The sequence below is a fragment of the Andrographis paniculata genome, unplaced genomic scaffold (assembly GCF_009805555.1).
Source record: "Andrographis paniculata isolate CXL003 unplaced genomic scaffold, ASM980555v1 Contig79END, whole genome shotgun sequence".
Taxonomy (NCBI): Eukaryota; Viridiplantae; Streptophyta; class Magnoliopsida; order Lamiales; family Acanthaceae; genus Andrographis; species Andrographis paniculata.
This window is the reverse complement of record NW_026137616.1, coordinates 1898438-1918666: the sequence shown is the minus strand read 5'-3', so window position 1 is coordinate 1918666 and position 20229 is coordinate 1898438. Positions and strand designations below refer to the sequence as shown.

General features: G+C 32.8%; 2 protein-coding genes across 2 annotated transcripts; both read right to left on the bottom strand.

Annotated features, from left to right (window-relative positions):
• Window positions 1–60: 60 nt before the first annotated feature.
• LOC127240080 (protein GRIP) lies at window positions 61–13983 on the bottom strand. Its single transcript, XM_051258532.1, has 22 exons — window positions 13639–13983; window positions 12832–13373; window positions 12482–12597; window positions 10732–10901; window positions 10141–10234; window positions 7886–7972; window positions 7696–7776; window positions 7371–7496; window positions 6563–6671; window positions 6395–6474; window positions 5474–5602; window positions 5284–5384; window positions 3892–4025; window positions 3680–3777; window positions 3486–3605; window positions 3307–3331; window positions 3137–3195; window positions 2555–2626; window positions 2190–2237; window positions 1444–1549; window positions 627–685; window positions 61–465 (listed from the first exon to the last, which is right to left on the bottom strand). Exons 2-22 carry the CDS (start codon window positions 13295–13297, stop codon window positions 364–366), a joined length of 2382 nt encoding a protein of 793 aa, XP_051114489.1. The 5' UTR covers window positions 13298–13373; window positions 13639–13983; the 3' UTR covers window positions 61–363.
• A 2090-nt stretch (window positions 13984–16073) lies between these two features.
• Window positions 16074–18818, bottom strand: LOC127240654 (uncharacterized). Its single transcript, XM_051259453.1, has 2 exons — window positions 18486–18818; window positions 16074–16414 (listed from the first exon to the last, which is right to left on the bottom strand). The coding sequence occupies exons 1-2, from the start codon at window positions 18767–18769 to the stop codon at window positions 16210–16212; spliced, it is 489 nt and encodes a 162-aa protein (XP_051115410.1). The 5' UTR covers window positions 18770–18818; the 3' UTR covers window positions 16074–16209.
• Window positions 18819–20229: the final 1411 nt, after the last annotated feature.

Sequence of the window (20229 nt, the reverse complement as noted above, 5' to 3'; positions counted from 1 at the left end):
TTGTACTAAATGTAGTTAAAATTCATGGAAAAGAAAAAACTCAAATAATGACACGTTAAATTAATTGAATTGATAATATAATAATAATGGAGAGATTGGAAGGTTATGGAAAATTGTATCCAGTTTGTACAACAAACACTTGGTAACCACCAAACAAACCAATTGCACGCTACACTGTGTTAACTGTCTCTAAAGCTATCATTTTTATCATCATTTGCTCGCTGGCGTATTCTGTTCTCAAGACAGCAATCTAAAATATTTGCATTGCATTGCATCGCATGAACAATGGAAAATTCAGGAATGGAATGAATGAAGCAGCACCGGAATCTCTCTCCGTGTCTCACCTCTACACTCTCGAATTTGCTATGAAAATGTGAGTCGAGAAAAGAGTGACCTCCCAGAATCGGTTGAAGGGCTCGCTGCAACTTCCATTGAAGAGCGATAGGCTTGTTGACATTTCTGCATCTGCAAGAATACAAATACATACACATATGTACCCCGGGTTATTAGCTCTTGGATCGACATTTGTGGATTTTGGCTAGTGAGAATGTATTGGAAGTTGGGGAAGTAAGCAGTCTATGCAACAGTAGAGCATCGACTAGGAAAAAGGTAAAGGGCAAAATTACCTCGTCGGGGCTGAACTGAAGAAGCATTGCAATTACAGGTAGAAGCCTCTCTACTTCACCTAGTAATTCGGACACAAAAATCTTATGTGAGCATGCATTTGCTCAACCAAACCAGCAGTTAAAAGTTAAAACAGTAATGAAAACAAAATCGTAAATATCTCGAATTAGGCAGCCAACAATGAAAGAAAAGGACTTCATGTGATCTGCTTTGTGAGCCACATTGTTTGTCGAAAAATTCCCAAGCACAATCACTATTTCCCTTGTTGCATCAGTTTATAGGTTGCTTTCGCGCGCGAGTTCTCCATCCTAACTTGTGGCGCAGTTTGAAATGAGAATAGATTTGGCATGTTTAAACACTTGAAGGCTCTTGTGTTCTAATAGATCATTGATCTTATGAAACCATGACAGCTTAGATGACAAATCAAGTAGCCTGATTACAAATTCTATCCCTGGAAAAAGTTGAAAACCTTCGAATACCTCTAAAGTGTAGGAATATAACCCAAAATTATTGTTGTCTTCCAAATAAATCTTAGGAAAAATTATATTGTCATTAATGGAATAGGTAAATACTTACACTAAGATTGGGGTTAAGGAAAGGAGATGCCCTACTAAATAATTCACATGTAATTTTAAAACCAGAATTTCAAGAAATTTTTTTGACCCTGGTCAGTAACATTAAATATAGAGAAAAGTCTAATTATTGTTATTGTTCAATCTAGAAATTAAAGCCACAAATTTTGTGCAGTTGATGTTTTGGGGAAGGGAATCATGCAAATGGAAAAGCAGGGGCGACGAAGGAAAATGGATATAAAGATACCAGTCTCTAGAAGCTTTAAGATGACATTTTTAAGGTATGTCAGGTCCACCCCTTCCCTCTTTTGCACTCTCTCCATGTTCCGGAGCTCCTCCTTCAGCATGGCTTCCTGCATCACAAGAAAGATTTAATGAAGTAATAATCGATCTCATTTCAAGTGGTAAAACTACAATTAAAATATGAGTCAAAATCTCTTTAGAATGCAGTCAAAAGGAAGAACTCAACTTGCTTCGCTTGGGTGAAATGCATTAGAAAGATAAATTTAAGATTTTCAATGGCATTGGCATTCTATGACAAGAACTAAAGTCATGTTTAAGAACTGAGACATCTAGGGATAAAACTGAACATATAAGCGAGATCAAGGTTTTCATCCAAATGGTCATTTGTTCATGTGTTGCCCGCCACCATTTTTGAAAAAATTATTCGTGTATTGTGTTATACAGGAAAACACTGAAAAATCAGTGAGTGCATTTAAGCAACAGAAAGTGTTTAAACATACAGTATACTTCAGATATCACAAACTTGTAGACATGATCCTCGTTCACATTTGTCAATAGCCAAAAGTCATTATTAGATAATCTTTGAATTGAGCTAGTTAAAAGATACCATATAAGATAGAACCAAATGAAAAGTGATTCAATGCTCATAATTAATGACTCTGTACGTTTTAAGCCTAGAAACTTTTGTAGACACTCTCATTCACATATACTCAGATGCTTCGATTGGATACAATTAGCATAATGTAGTACCTGTTGCCTGTGAAGGCGATTTTCATGCTCCAACTCCTCAATTTCTTCCTGCATTCAAAACATTAAAAGCTCAGGTGTTTATTCATCTCAACAAGGTTCAGCAGAAAATAAAATATAAAAATAAGCAATGTTACTAGTTTTTCTGGCTTATTCTTTTTTTTTTAACATTAGTTTAGATATTATTTTCAGTTTTCTACTCCCAATCATATTAAGATAGCCCTGTATGGTCCCCAAAATTTATTCGCTGATCTAAATTAGATGTTTATTTCCATTGAAAAAAAAATAGTAATAAATCCATATAGAATTGCAGCAATCGATAGAATGTATTAAGTAATTCTCATCCAGCTTTTTGCAGAGTGACATACTTGAAGTGCAAGAATATGTCGCTGTGTTTGAGCAAGCTCCTCTTCCCTCTGTGCTTGTTGTCTAGCCAAAATCTGAAATAACAACTCTTCTTTAAAAACATGATTCCAAATGATTCGTGCAGGAAACTTTGAGTGTAGCCCCAAAAGGGAAAGATTTCATATTATCAGAGTAAAGCGAAATCACTTATTTTCAGTGGTTCTCTAGAGCATGACAAAAAGCTTCATGCATCTTGCAGATTACATACATGAGTAGAATGTTTCTAATTCGATATGCATAGGTCTGTACAATATTCAAATGAAGTATACAGAAATATTCTTCTACAGAGTATATCCCATTTCCATCATTTTGTCACAACAGAATTTCCCTAAAAAACTAGCTGATAAAGATGAAGCAATCCAATCCTTCCACTAAAGAGCAGTTTGTCACAATAATTATCATAAAATACAGTGCGCACAAAACCATTCACAATTAGAAATTAGTTCATGAGATTGTTAGAGATACAGAAACTATAGAAAGGACATGCTTCAGTGTCAAGAACATTAACTGAAGAATGAAGACTCCAAGAAAGAGAAGCTGCTTACTAGTATTTGTTGCTCCGCCATTGAAGTACTAGCATTGCAAGCTTCCTGCTTTTGAAAAGCTGCAGCCATCCATCCAAAGGGTAAATTTGGACTAAGTCAACTTTTTGTTAGGTTTAACATAAGTTCTGGCAATAATACCACACTCACAACTTGAAAACAGATCCTATTACCTGTTCTTTCATCCTGGGATTCGACCTGAAAATTAATAACAGGAGTCAAAATTCTCATCCTAATTCTGCAATCTTATTGCCATCCTTTTAGAGCAATTTCGTAACAACTACATAAGAATACGTAGACAGAAAAAAAAAAAACTGAAAGTATACAATTTGTTTAGAGAAGAAGTGCATACAGATGACTTTGAATCCAGCAACTGACGAAGATTTTTATTCTCATCCAAAATCCTAGATATCTCTTTGTCTTTCTCCTCCAACATTTTATCAGCAAGATCTTGAAAAGAATTTTGTTCTTCCTATGGAATAGAACGCTCAATTACAAGAATTGAATACAATATTTAATATTAAAGATAACAGCAAGGGATTCTACCTTCAGCCTTTTACAAGTTGACTTCAAATCTTCTATTTCTTTTAGTGAGTTTTGGCTAGAGGACTCCTCGCTTTGTCTTTCCAGTGTTTCACATCTCACTATGCAAACATTACTCAAGTTGGTCAAAACATAATCTACCTGCATAGAATTTAAAAAACAAAGGAAAATATTTTATCTGAATAAGCTTTAGAAGGGGAAGATTGTGTAGGTACATCGCCATGTTTGTTCAACATCTTGTAGGCTTTTGTCCCATGTTTCTTTCTCAGATTGGTGCATGGAAAGAGCAGAGTCCAACTTCAGTTGCAAGCTCTTGATCTGCTTTTCAGCAGTGCTGAGAGCTTCATCCCTGTGTAAGTCCAAGTAAATAAATCAGAGCAATGGGAAATTGAACATAGCAATTGATTATGAATTCCTTCAGCATCAAGAATTTCAATTTCACGTGAAGTGACCTGAATACATAAGAAAAAAGTGAACCGAAACCTCTCAAACTGATGCTCATGAAATACCTAGGACTGCATTTCCTGAATCCCAGGAGGGATTGTCACCGTACATATTATAAATTTATAAGTAACTCTTTAACATCTTTTGTAGTAAATAACTGCTCAAGTGATGCTGACGGTTTTCAACTTATCCAAAAAAGTCTAGCATGTGTGCAGGCATAGGAATATGCATACATATAATTAACTGCATTCACCACAACTAATAATGAATTTGACATAATATAGAATGTCATCTCTTGAGAAACTATTGTTCAGAATGATATTGTCTCTGCCGATGATGAATGATGTGATACATAGGAACTCATCAAATATTATATTCATGGTTTTTCATTTATGTTCAATGAATAGAGCTCGGCACTTGGATTCCTCCCATGTTAATTTTTAATTTTAATAATAGTTGTACACAGATGAATCACATCTATTTGTTAGAAAAACCTATTAATTTATTAGAAGTTTTAAAGAAGAAGAAAATTGAATTTAATGAAAATTAGTGTTAATACATATGCATACAAAATATATATACTCCATCCATCCAGAATCAATCTATCAATTTTGCTATTTTGATCGGTCCTAAATAAATCTATCCATTTTCTTTTTAGTAACTGTGGTCTTTAAAAAAAAGGGAAAAAAAATACATCTTACCTATTATCACAACAATTCCATCAACATAATTGAACTACATTACAAAAACATCACTAGGGGTAAAATTTTATGTCACTCTTCTATTGCACTACATATATAATATAAATAATATTATAAAATCTACATGTAAAAAGTAGATATAAAGTAAATAAAAACAAAAATACAGGATGGAGGGAGTATCATTATTATTGACCAAATGACAAATAACAGAACAAGATCTTCCTTTTGATTCAATATTATACATGCACACATACACGCAATGTCAGAAAATGTTAATAATTGATCAAATAAGTTGAATTGCATAAACTAGAATACCAGATAGTAGGGATTGCCAATTTCCGCTCATCAAACCATCAAAGTTTTATGAAGATTAAAATTATATGCTTTATGCATATAAATCCAGGATATTTGAAATATGCACATGCAATCCACATATCATGATGTAGTATATGATATGGTCACCTGCTGGAAATTTCCTTCTCAGAATTAGTCAAAGCATCTTTCACATCTTGGAGAACCTTGTCCTTCTCTGCAGATACTAACAATATCTCCTTCTCAGCTTCCTGAATACCATGAAATAAGAGAAATTCAATACTTTATATCAAGGATACTTTCATGTATGTTTGACAAGTAATTAAATCACTGCTTTAACCTTAAGGGCTTCCTCAAGTGCTTTTAATTGATCATTGTCCCTAGCAGCAGCGAGGTCTGAATCCTTCTTTTGAAGCAATGCATGAGCCCGAACTTTGTATGAAGCAAATTCACTCTCGATGCTCTTTATCTACAAGGTGAAACCATGGAGAAGAAGATAAATAGATGAGAAATTTAAGATTTTTTTTTTTTCCTTTTTTAAAGAACTCATCACAATGACACAATTAGACTTGTCCACATGGTTCCAAAAATGGTTCAAACCCGTCAGTTTTCGATCAAAGACAAGACTTGTGAACAAACTATAACCAAAACCACATTTTATAAAATTCAACTTCAGTTCCACATTTTATAAAACCATAAACCAATATTTGAATAGACGATTTACTAAGTATTTATTTTTCCATGGATTAAACAATAATTGTTTTATAGACTTAAATAATCACTTTGTCCGACTCTAAGATTCTCATTTATCTTTTGTGTCATTGTACTTAACATTAAAAATATTCTTATATTTATATAATTTTTTGTATAAATGTCATTACAATAGTATTATCAGATACTAATAGAAGTATTTTTGCTCTTTTTCCTTAATTTTACTACGTTTTCATATAATAATTAATATTCAAAGATCAACACGCAAAAAGTAAATGAGACCCTTAGAGCCGAACGGAGGTAGTATAAGATATATAAATTACAATGAAGTCATGCCATAGGATGAAAAATAAAGCCTGAGCAACATTTTAGTTGTAGCGTGTTAGGGGAAACTGGTCATCAGATTAACTAACTTCCATGTCTAAGTTTTAGATGAATATAGACAGCCAAATTCATCAAAATTAAACAAGAATAGAGCTGTAAGTGTTCTTATATTTGGCATAAGTGGGAATTTAATATGGTTAGGGAAAGAAAGGAAAGAGAAAAGAACCTTTTCTTTGGCTTCGTTAATCTCAGAATCTTTTGCGCTCAGCTTCTGAGTTTGAACAGAAAGCTCCAACTCCAATTGACCTGAATATGTGTGATGCACATATGTATGAAATTGGTGATTCATACCCTAACCGAAAACTAAGGTGTCAGAGAGAGGAGGAAGACTTACTTCTTAATTTCGCTGCTTCAACTTCAGCCCGTATCCTGCTACTCTCAGAAATCTCCAGCTTTGATCTCAAGGACTGGAGCGTGGCTTCTAAACCTTCTTTTTCTTTCTCCTGAATGTGACATAAGAAACAGATGTATACATCATCCGCTCATGTTAAATACATACTTTATGTTTTACAGTGCAACATTGTTAAATGACAGCGCTCTGGATCACTACTTGAAACCAATATTATAATTAATTATCCAGACAGAAAAAACAAGCACTATCCAACAATTTTAAACGAATTAAGCTTAACTCCAACTACTGATTTTTTTGCCATATTTTAAAATTTATCATTCAATTATAATGGGGGACTAGTTTTTGTATATTAAGCAACATCCTTTCCAATGACCACCCAATCTCTTAGAAAGCTAATAAACCTATATCATATATTCACCAAGATAAACAAAAGCGTGCATGGACGGATGGTGGCATTCCATATAATTATGGATAACTTAATATGTTGGTTGACCCATAAAATAAGGCAATAATTACCAGGTCAAGGGACAGACAAGTAAGAACTACATCTTAACCATATTTCTCAAGTAAAAATCATGCCTGTTTTATGAGAAGATGTTTACATTTTAGTATAAGTTGAATAACTAATACGAAATACTTCGATACTGGATATATGAACGAAATTTCTACACCTATGCAGAAGATATTTATTACTAATTGTTTTATGATGGGAGCTTATCAGGGTAGGAAAACCATTGTTGCCTAATTCATTACATCAACATGGCAAATATGTGCAGAGTACAAAACCTACATTTTCATCTCTGATATGAGTTAGCTCTCCCTTTAAAGTTTCCATTGCAGCTCTAAGCCGTGCTGCTTCACCACTTGAAGCTGCATCCATCTCTGCAATTTTAGTGTCTTTCTCGGCAACCAAAGTCTGGAAATAGAAAAATATTTAGCACTTGATATTTTCTGGGGGCCTCATTAACTCCTGCTTGCAGGATGCATGGGAATAGTAATAAGATGACAATAAAATATTCAGAAAAAACTTTTACAACACAGGAAAAGATTTATAAAATTACTACAACACTATTATTATCAGAAATCATGAAAAAGAGCAAGATCTTGAAGCATACCCTAAGAGATGATATTGTTTCAGCTGCTCGACTTCTCTCCGCCAAAACTTCAGCAATTTGAGCTTGCATATCCTCTACTTGCTTTAGGTACAAGTGAAGTTTAGAAAGTCAGTAAGGTGCAATCTGAAGTAGGGCGACCTGAAGATAAGAAAATTAAGTTTCAAAATAGTAAAAAGAGCACGCACTTTACCTTTTGGTGCTTTAGAGAGAGTTCCTCAATTGACAATTGACGTTTTTCATCAGCTGCCTGAAGTAAACCTCGCATCTCTTCCAACATCTAGGGGAAAACATACACAGCTCATATTGTCATACATATACATGAGGTAAATACTCTTAACGAGACACTAAATTGTCAATCTTTTTATTAGTAAATATATAGGCAACAAATAATCAAATCATAAACTTCATGAATTTAGGGTTTGTTCTCATGTTTTTTTCTCCTATTTTTTTTTATTATTCAATCTTTCATTTGCCTTTCAAAAACATCACAGCCAACATCTATTTTCATACAGAACATAACATCCAACAACTATTTTTCACCACCTCAAAAATATCAAACCAAAAACAAAAACAAAAGCACAAACGAACACACCCTTAATTACTTTATCTATATGTACAAATGTTGACACTAAGTAGAAAATAATTGTGTTAGTATAAAAATCAATATTTATATAGATGGAGCCACGGAGGCAGACATTACACTGCATTTACTAAAGGACATTGTTTGAGCCTATGCCTGAAATTAAGAATATATAGACTGGCGCCTGTGCTTAAGTCTTGGGATACATGGGGTAACAACAGAACCCTAACTTTCAATTATAAAAAGATTAAAAGATTGACCTTTCTGATCAACAAAACTGAACATTATTCAGGCACTTGCTCATCAGTGAAGGCCAAATAAGTTGTTTTTATTTTTTATTTCTTTTTGGAGAGAAAGTAATAATTATATATTAGCATAAGTGAAAGAATTCAATACCAGAAAGAAGAGAGTCTCGAATGAGGTACTTCTTCAAGTGGATTAAATGTCCCAAATAATATTTGTTTTACCAACTATTATGGGGCTTGTTTACCTTCTTTTTTCTTTTTCCCCTTCAATTTCTCAATTTTCCTTCACAATCATCACATCAACACTTATTTTTATTCAAAACATCAAATTTAAGAACTATTTCACCTCAAAAACATCAAAACCAAAAACACAAAAACTAGAAAAATACACAAGTAAACAAACCCATGATTAACCAAATTTTCCATTATATTTCTTGATATTTTCCAAGCTAGAGTAGTAGCAAAAAAACAGCTATTATGATTAACCAACTTACTCATCATATTTTTTAATGTTTGCATTATCCATGCTATCATAGTAGAAAAATTACTATCTAACACAACTTCCTCTTAACTGCTACAAGAGTGGACCTATAAGTATGTGCAACAGTTGCATCAAACATTCATGCCAATTGTTCCTGCACTTTATTAACATCTAAAATACAAAAAATGAGCAATGTTTGTTTCTATCAATCAACTTAGGACTCAGAAATAAGTGTTAAATCTTGTTCTTGCACTTTCTTAACATCTAAAATACAAAAGATGAGCAATGTTTGTTTCCGTGTGAACGAATTACCAATGGATGTTTCCTTGTTCCTAGTTAAAAGCTACATTAGATGGAATCAAGTATTATTGAACCAATTATGTTTAACAGTGAAATTTTCAGTATACATGTAGGGTGTGTTTGTTTGGGGGATTGGATTTTAAATACACTATTCATCCAATTTTTTCCCCCAAAAAACATCAAATCAAACACCTATTTTTTATTTTTTATATTATACTAAAAATCAATTTTACATTCAAAATATCACATCAATACCTATTTATATCACATCATACAACTATTCAAATTCAAAATTTTTACTATTCAAATCCCAACTCAAAATTCAAACCCCCAAACCAACACACCCATAATATACAGTCTATATTTACTGTTTTGACAATATTTCATAGGTGAGAAAGCATTAAGCAAACATCAAATCCATAGGTATTTGAACCTGAGTACCCAAGAGAAAGCAGAATATCAATATGCTTTCCTTTTTGCTTATTATATTGTCATTATATAGGGTGCTTTATTATAATGGAAAACACTACAATTTGTTTTTAACACTATTTGCCAGTTTCACTCAATGACATAGTGACAACTGACAAGTAAGCACATAAACTTTATTAAGTTTTGGGGAGTAAGATAAACTCATAAAAAATGGATTATGTTAAAGAGAAAAATATGGGCAAAGAATGTGTATGAATATATGTGAAAAGGCAATACAGATTCATATGAGAGGGGGTAAAGAAAACATTTTATTACGAATTTTATCAATTATAAGTAAATGGATTCAAGGTTAAAAATAATTAAGATAGAATAACAGAAGAATGATACCTTTACCATGGATAAGGAAATACCTGATCTTTTTCTTGAATGGACTGCTGCATTGCCTCTAGAGCATTCTCTTTGGGTACCAGTGAGTGTCGTAATTCTTCAATGGTGTCTCGAAGTCTATAAAGAGAAATTCATCAAACAATTTCAAATAAACAAAAGAATGTCTTGATGTGTAAATGACTAACTTTTTCTAATAAGCATCTACTAGAACTTTTTAATCCAAATACAAAGGCAGAAATTTAAAGCACACTTAAAATAATTTTCCACTTCAAAAAAATAAATTAATATAACTTTAAAAATCATGTAAGATGATATTTCTGGTGTGGAGAATGTCATATCTTCCATACAGATTACTTAGCATAATTCTTGTGCTGTAATACAATATAAGTAAACGCTATATCCAGGAGAACTATCAGCGCTGAACTGCAGAATGATTGTGACCACTGTTGAAAAATCTTAATATAAACAATTTTAAATTTCACAACAATAACCATCTTGATAAACATCATTTTTTTTGTAAAAGGAAAATCAATGATCAACTGAAAAAGAAGATATGATAATAAGTTAATAAAAGAAAAGAAAATCACAGCAAAAAAGCTTTCTGGAGACTCTACTTGTTGTTAGCACTGCGCAGTTGTTGCCTCTCCCCATCCATTGCTTTCAGTGCTTCATTTGCATGTTGTCTTGTTCGATCTAGCTCTTGTTGTAATGCCGACAGCTGGGAAGACGCAAGGTCAGACTTCTCTTTAACTTCACTTAACTGCGCTTCAAGATCATCTTTTTCCTGAAAAAGGAATACCATAATTATAGCTGAATCCTTTAAAGGAAACTTCATTGCAACGCTTAACCTTCTGAAAAACACTATTACCATAAGAACATTAAACCTGGTTGACCAAGAATGTTTACAGTGACAAACAGGGGCTGATAGACTGGATATACCAAAGAATTATCAACTAGAGTTGAGCGTACACAACTAATACCATTAGCTGTTCTCTAGTTCCTAGTTAATTATGAGACTAATGGGATTTCAGATAAGCTCAATGATGAATGATAAAAATGTTATACTGTTTGATTTGTTAACATCAGAATGAGGGGGCAAAAAAAATTGTCTTCTTGAATGGGTCAAAACAATTACCATGGAGCAGCCAACCCAACAAACATAACTTACCAAAATGATGTGGAACTAAAAGTGATGTATTCAATTTTCTCAGGACAAACTAGTAAAATCTTTATGACAGTGCTACATCTCAGAAATTTGGATACCAATAGTTCAAGAAGTTGACTTAAGCCAAGTTCCTTTTATTTTGTATCACATGGATAACTCCATCTATGCTTATGTGCATGAAAGAACAAATGATAAACAGTATCAAATTATGCCAAGCACTTTCAGTGTAAAAGGAACCCCTCTAATCAAAACATTTAAAAAAAAAAAGTTCATCTCACATTCAAAAGAGAATATATGTAAAGGAGAGAGAACAAACCAAACAAAATAAAAGCACAAGGTAAGTGTATGTTGTGTAGCTTTAAACCAGCATATACAAGCTAGGAACTTAGATTAATCAATTTTTAGGATATGTAGAAAACCATCAGATAAAAGCTTCCAGAACACTGGGAAGTGGAGATATAGAATAGATCAAATTTTTCACTGAAACCATTCAGATGTCTTGGCACAGATAGTTACAGATGACCAACACAGCCCTTACGCATCTTATTATCAGTGTTTAGCTCCTAGAAGTTCCAAAGTATGGAAGGCATTTTTTCATGATGGAGTTGTCCTACCCAACAAGAGATACATGTCCACTAATTTTGTAAATTTCACCATGCCTAGGACAGGGTGGCTCCTAGTATCTTACTACCTTACAGACATTTTAGCTTCAAAACAATCATGTTGACCAGTAAAGTTATTGAAGTTAACAAAAATGCACCAAATAATTGTGGCTTAATGCAGGAAGAAACATTGCATAATGCAAACAATCAGAATTCAACTATCACACCCCATTCATAATCAAACTAATGAACAAACACACACAGAAACACAGCGACAAACTCATATGATACATATATACCACTATACTAATCATTAATTCAACCATTATATCATATTATGCATAAATAGGAGTGTTGGGGGTTGTAAACACAGAGAAAACAGAAATAGAAAAACACAAATTATACATAAACATTCGAACCAAGAATATACATTATTTCTACCACTCAAATTAACTGATGAGGTAACGAACAAACCCATGATAGTGATGTCTCATCTAAGCCAATCAAATAAAAAACCAAAAGAGGGAGAATGAGGAATGGTAAATCATAAATCAACATATCTGGATAACATGAGTAAAAGTGAAATTGATAGCTTACTTTCTGAACCTCCTGAATGCGTTGCTTAGCTCTTTTATGAAGCCTGTTCAACTTGGAATCGAGCTCTGAATATTTCTCATCCCGCTCTTTTATTTCTTGATTCATCTTCTCTTGAACTGTGCCAAAATAATAAAAAAAATTTAATGGTTAGTCCAAACGAACAATAAACCTAGATAAAGAACAAGATTTGATCTTCACTTATTGATCAACTATCAAGCTATAAACCAATCCAACTTTTTTTTTAAAGGTGGACCATATCCATGGTTAAAAGTACAGATATTGAATCCACAAAAAAATTAATGCTACTGACAATCTCAGATCTGACATATATATCTAAAAGATCATCCAACCTTCAGCAAGCTTGGCAGATAGCTCTTGTGCTTTCATGTCGGCCTCAGAATGTGCTGCTCTTAGATGCTTCAGAGCCTCTTCCACAGCACCTCGTGTTTGCCTTTCCTCATCAAGTTCTCTCCTTAGAGATTCTAATTCTCCACCAAGCTTTTTCTGATCATCCTGACCACCCAAAACATGGTGAACCTGAACTTCTCTTCCACCAGATTGGTCAGAGTGCAGCAGGTGATCCTTCAACCCCTCGTATTGGGACTTCATATATTCATTCTGGAAATTAAGTTCTACCACCATCTGTACAAGTTCGTCTTGACCGTAATTAGAATCCATGTCCCCGTGATATCCATTCTCCTTGACTTGACTTTGATCCATCAAATTACTTGAGTTACCCGGATCACCATCACGTTTTTTCGAATCTACATCATGGTTCTCCACTGCCACACTGCTTTCCTCAACCTCTTCAGACATTATTCAATGCCAGCCCGTTGAAGAGGCCTTCCGTACGGTTTGAGTTAGTTATTCGAACAGCTATCCTCGCCCTAAGCTGGGAAATTTATAAATAGCATACAATCATTATAAGAAAATTAAACAGATACAGCAAACAGCATTGGCATCGAAATGATTAGACGTTCCCCTAAACTCTGGAGAAATTTCAACATTCAAACAAAATCAACTTGAGAAGAGATCAAAAGACACATAAATTAAGCAAATAAACAGACAAAAGCGGAAAATTGATATCAAGCAATTCATAATTCTGTCGAGGCACCCATGGCCATTAGGATCGAGAATCGAGTGACACCGTAGCTTACATCGAATCATGGAAAGGTCAGAAATCAAGCAATTCCGCGAGTGATCAGAGGCCACCTCCGACCCGAGAAACTCAAAAGTCGCGGGATTGATGAGCAAGCAAAGGCGGAGCTCCAGATCTAGAAATCAGATTGGAATTTACGCAAAAGAACACCAATCAGCGCTGAAAATGGGGGCTGTGTTCCCGGCGCATCACAACCCGCACTCTGCCACGCATTTCACACGCAGCTACGATCACATAATTTAGTCCTCCTTAGCTTCAAGCTTCACTAATAACCCTCTTCATGGCCAATTTTCTCAAGTTCAACTGAAATCTTTTTTATTTCAAGGGTTAAATATCATCCCCCAAAAAGGTAAAAACAGAATAGAACAGAGGTGTGTGACTGTGTAATGAACATGGTAATTCTTATTTATCTTGAATAACTTTTATAGGGATTTGAAGGATATATATATATATATATATATATATTCAACTTTTAGCAATTATTGAGCGAGACATATATAGGAACAAATTAATATATTATAAAATAAAAAATAAAAAATAGGGTGGGATAGCCCTATTCAGCAATGGCTTGTTATAAATTGTTACAATTAAATTAGCATGAATTATTTATCGGTTTATATTATTTTAAAATGTACTGAGAATTCCATAAAATAAAAATATTTACAAAAAAACAGGTTTTTTTTAATTTCTAGCATATACTTTTGACGTACATTTTAAATTTATAATAAAAAGAGTAATATTTATTATATGAATTATATTATGTATTTTATTATATTAATATGTGATTATAACAATAAGCACATAAGTATAATTTGTCTTATCGAATTTAATTTATTAAATTTGATCGATAATTTAGCTAGACTACAGTTGAATAATAGCAATTGAGAGTTATCATTAATAATAATAAACATTTTTTTTAGTCTTAATTGATGATTTATTTTTAGGGTAATCATCGGAATTGACACGTAATTGATGATGTGATTTCGTCGATCATAAGGATTTAATAAATCAATTCTAGATGAACAACAAGTAGATTTTTTTTTAATGTAAATTTTATTTTTAAAAAATTTACTTTGCATTCACGTGGAGCTAATGAATCAGACATGTTAGCGCCCGATCAGCACTGCGAGCTATATCATCAACGACATATCAATTATAGTTATATAAAACCATTTATACAAAAAAATAAATAAATATAATTGCGGAATTGTTTCTATATAATGTATATATAGAGTTCTAAAGTAATAACAGATGTGAGGTACAAAATTAAAAATCAAGTTACTCTAATAATAATAAAAAAGAAAGTAAATTATTTTATATTTGATCTCTATTATCATTTTAATACTCTAAACCCAATTTTTGTTAACTTTTGACATAAATTGTTGGAGAAACAATCTTTTGTTACTGGAATTGACAAGTGGTTAATGATGTGACTCGCTGGTGCTGATTTGGCGTCATGTCAAATATGTCAATTTTATGTGGACAACAAGTAGATTTTTTATTTTTAAAAATTCAATTATAGCTCATATAGAACTGATGGATCATACACATTAGCACCGAAATCATCAATGATGTATCAACTTCGATAATAAAAAACCATTTTTACAAAATAAATAATAATTATTATTATAGGACAATTTTCATACGATGTCTCGTTTAGAATTCTAAAATAATAACAAGGATTGAGGCTAAAAATCAATTCCCTCTAATAATAATAATAATAATATTCTAACTTGTTCAGTTTTGAATGCCATAATGATACAGGGTTAATTTGTGTTCAAAGTCATTAGTTCAGAGCCTGACATTTCTAAACTTTGCCTTCAACCAGATATTTACCCAATGAAAAAAAATAAATAAATAACAATCAATTTCCACACTTTGAATTAATCAATCATCAGCTAGTGAAATTAAATATTATTGCTTGTTTGATTGTGATTAATTAGATTTTTTCTTTATTTAGGTTTCAATATATATAATATCTCTATATAATATATTTAGTTATGTGTGCATATACATTAATAAAATTGAATGTGATCATTTTAATAGAAAAATTTGTGTTAAATGATGATTAGGGCATGTTCACTTCGATGAATGTTTTTTTTTTTTTTAGTATGTTAATATATACATATATATTGTATTGTTTATAATAACGATGAAAAAATCATGGCATCGGCAAAAAAAATAAATTGATTGAACAAACTTTGTGATAACATGGAGTTGGATTTTAATATGAACTAATGTAAACTTTATCTTTACCAATATCACCGAGTATATATACTTTTGAAATAATTATTTAATATAATATAAAAAATAAAAAATAAATATTTGATTTAATATTTACTCAATACCCGAGCAACTTAAACGTACTTTTCCCAAATACTAACATATAAAATGCATTCATTTATATATAAAATGAAAGGCCACACCTCATCATATTCAGAAATGGATCGATCATTCATCATATTTATAATCCGAAGAAATTCACGATGAACACATAAACATAACACAATGTAGCAAGTAAATACCGGCAACAAGATAAGAGCAGAGGGTACCTAGCTAGGCAACTGATTCATTCAAATTGGTAATGCTTGTCGACGGCTTTCGAAACATCCCAGGTGCAGCTCATGCCCTTAGGGAACACAACCAGGTCGCCTGCACCGATCTCCACTGCCTTATCCGATCCTTCCGGGTACACCTTCACCTTCCCCTCCAGCAGGTAGCACGTCTCCTTCGAAGAATATGTCCATGGAAATTTGCTTGGAGGACATCCCCACCTATTTTCATAAACAAATTATCAAAGCTCGCTAGCTAGAAACCAAGTGTGATACAACTCCACGGTTAAAATGCAGACACATTCAAAATTTTCAGTTTTCCTCACTCAAATCTTGCGATAAAAAATATGCACCGAAATATCACACTCATCGACAACATATGCTATAGTTCAAGTGACAGCTGAGACAGTAAAATAAAGATAGTTTGTAAAGGACAGTTGAAAGCTTAGTCTAGCCAAAGCAGTGTTAATCTGCCGCAGTTAACAACCATGACACGATATATAATGCAGTCTCCTAAAGCACAAATGGCATCACATAAATTACTGTTGAGAGAAACGAAATAAAGAATAAGAAGAATTAAACAATATCAATCGTTTGCCTAAGAACAATAAAACGGTACCAACAGTATGTCCAAAATTCCTCAACCCCTGGTTAGTAAAACTAAAATAATTCAATAAACAATAAATAGACCCAACCCAAAAAATAAAATTTCATAATTAAAAGCTTGGCTAAATAAATATTAAAAGGGTGATAAATAAAAACCCAAGGTTGCGAAAGCAAGCCTAAGCCCATCCCCGCCTCCGGTATCCCTGCTCCCTATCAACTACACTAAAGATCATTCAAACCATTGTCAAAAAAAAAAAAAGAAAAAATTAATTTTTTTTTTTAATTTTTTTTTTTAGAAAAAGATCATTCAAACTACAAAAAACCCACTAAATTTCGTAAGCAACAAATATCGGAACCGGGCTAGACAAATTTCTTCATTCCAACAAAATGACATTACTCAAAATCCCCATACAAGAGTTAAACTTAGTAATATCTAAGAAAATGGTATATGGTGCAATCTCTTAAAGCACAAATAGCATCCCATAAAACAGATCCTTAACTACACTAAACATCATTCAAACCACAAAAAACCCCACTAAATATTGTCGGCAACAAATATCAGAACCGGACTAGACAAATTTCTTTATTTCAACAAAATGGCATCACTTAAAAGTTGCCAAAAGAATTATGGTTAGATTGTAAAATTCGTTGCATAGCAAAATAGAATAGATTTATACAATTTGAATCGACACCCTGTTAGAAATAATATGAGAGAATAAACAAAATTAAAATTTGATCGTGAAACCGAATCGAGGGAAAGCCCTTTTATCGGCTCAGGGGATAAGGTAACTGGGGTAGTTTACGACCATAGTTACTATCTTAATGACAATCATGATTGTCATTAATTAAACCAACGAATAGATTTTTATCCGAATAGACTTGAACCATTCCAATTTGGACTTCGACTTTGTTCTCGAGACTAAATAAATCATTTTGGAATGGCTATTGTGCTTTCAAGCAAAACTTGATATTGCCAAGTCAAGCAATTACTAAGCTCAAGATCCATGATCCTCGACTCGTGACATGTAACCGGTCTGAGCGCGTGTGGCTTACTAGTGAGTGCCTCGACCATGCTTCTTGCTACTTTAATTATACAGAATCAACCCAAAACTTAATAATTTACAAGTCTAGATAATTGAAAAAATCTCAATTAATTCACTTATTTGACCCAATACATTTCTACTTACCAAATACTAGTTGATTTCGGTTTCAAGAAATAAGGAACTTAATTTTTTCGTAGTTTAAATTACTTAGATTATTTTAACCTATCTATTCAATCCCTCCAACCCTCTTAACTACTCTAATTCTAACAATTGTCTTTCAAGTTTCAAGAGCATCCATAGTATCTCTTACAAGGATCTCATCAATGTTGTAGATCCATTGCTTTTCAGTTAGTTGTCTACGTTCAAGTTGGATCCAATTCCAGGCTGATTTTAGCAGTCGAAATGATTCACAATAATTCATCAAATTGTTAAGTTTAGCTTGAAATAGTACTTCTATGTTCCTAACAGAACGAACTAATAACCCTAACCACATCCATGGCGAATAACCCTAACTCAAGCATATATACACCAAACAATCATCCGTAACAACCTCAAAAACCACGACGAACCACAAACCAGCCACAAATCAACTAATCAGCCAAAGAAACGGAACAGACAGAGCAACAACAAGGAGAATCACTTACTTCGGCCAAGACCGAACACCGAGCTCGGAGAGCTGAGATTCGGAAGGGTTTCTGACAATCTTCACGCCCTGCTGCTCCGTTTCCACTGCGGAAGCCATGATTCTGAGATTCGGAGAAACTAGAGTGCGGCGGCTAAAGTATCTCCGTACCAATCCCTTCGCCGGGGTGATCCTAGTCGCGGCTTTCACGGACGGCGGCGACGAAGTAAAATGGTATCTGGACTCAGCTTTGAAGCAGGCCGAATTGGGAAAAGAGAGGCCCACGGAAGTTGTGAGACTAGCCATTTCGTAAAGATGATATAGAAGGTTATCAGGTTTGCTGCCATGGCTGTAGCGCAGAGTGTAGTAGAAGAATGATCCAATGGCCAATGGGTGATTGAGGCTAGGAAATCCACAATTTTTTTGCGCCACAAATAAGTCATTTATCCAATGGCCAACGGGGTGATTTTATTTATTTGTGATAATGTATTTTTCTCTATAATTTTATAAATTTGAAAATAATGAAAATGTAAATCCACCAAATCATTCTTTACGAGACATATTTGGTCCTTAATTTGATTCCAAATGAGTGCGTATATGCTTGAGTTATGTGAAATTCTCGTTAGAAAGTGTCTGGAAAAGATACCGCCACATGTATATGTAAAATTAGTGCAAAAGAATTAGATACACTTATGTTCCGGACGTGTATGGGAATGCGACCATGTTGTAAAAACAGAATTATGCGGGAGTGAACACGGCCATGTACTAGGTCGTAACATGAAAAAAATTGGATGAATAGTGGATTGAAAATCCAATATCCAAACAAAACACACCCTAAATCTCAATTTGAAAAAAGGAGAGATGTTTGGAGGTTTGGATTTTGAATTGAAATTTGAATAGTAAAAAATTTAATGTAATATTTTGAATGTAAAATTAATTTTTAATATAATATAAAAAATAAGTGTTTGATTTAATTTTGTAGAAAAAAAATTAAATAAATAGTAAATTTTGGGACAAATCCCCAAACAAACACACCCAAAATTTAAACCGGACGAAGCCCCACCTACAGTAAGTTACGTCTCTTCTGGCACAAAAATACACTCTCCACAGCGTAACCGTTGTGCAATGTCTTTTCAGAGACTGGAAAAAATGCCAATAAATTTATAAAAATAGTCTCCCTATACGTGGGGTTGGGGTTGGACTTATAACTACGATATAATAGGTTTGATGGTGTGGGGTTAGACTTGTAATCACGAGGTAATACCTTCAAACCATCGCTTTGTCTATCGGGTTTAATTTGCAAGAAAAATACAAACATTTTGTTTATTAGTTAATTTTTTTTTTCTATGACTTCTTTAAACTAGCCTGAATTCTATTATTAATATATATATATTTTATAAAATATCATACTAACACTATTTGAAAAAAAAAAAGTTCAAATCCAAATAATAATAATAATAAAACAAAGTAAACCCAAATATAAATATTATATTAAAATTTAATTTTTATTTTTACATTTATAAAAATATAATACTCCATTTGTACCGTGTTGATTTTTAAATATTAATTATTAATACGCAGTAGAAATCACGAAAAAAAAAAGCAAAAATATGTTTATTAGTCTCTTATAATACAAATACAATGACATTTTTCGAGTAAATTATTCAAATATAAGAATATTTTTAATATTAAGTACAATGACGCAAAAGTGTTATTTAAGTTTTAAATAGTAGTTTGATATAATATTTCACAAAATAAAATAATAT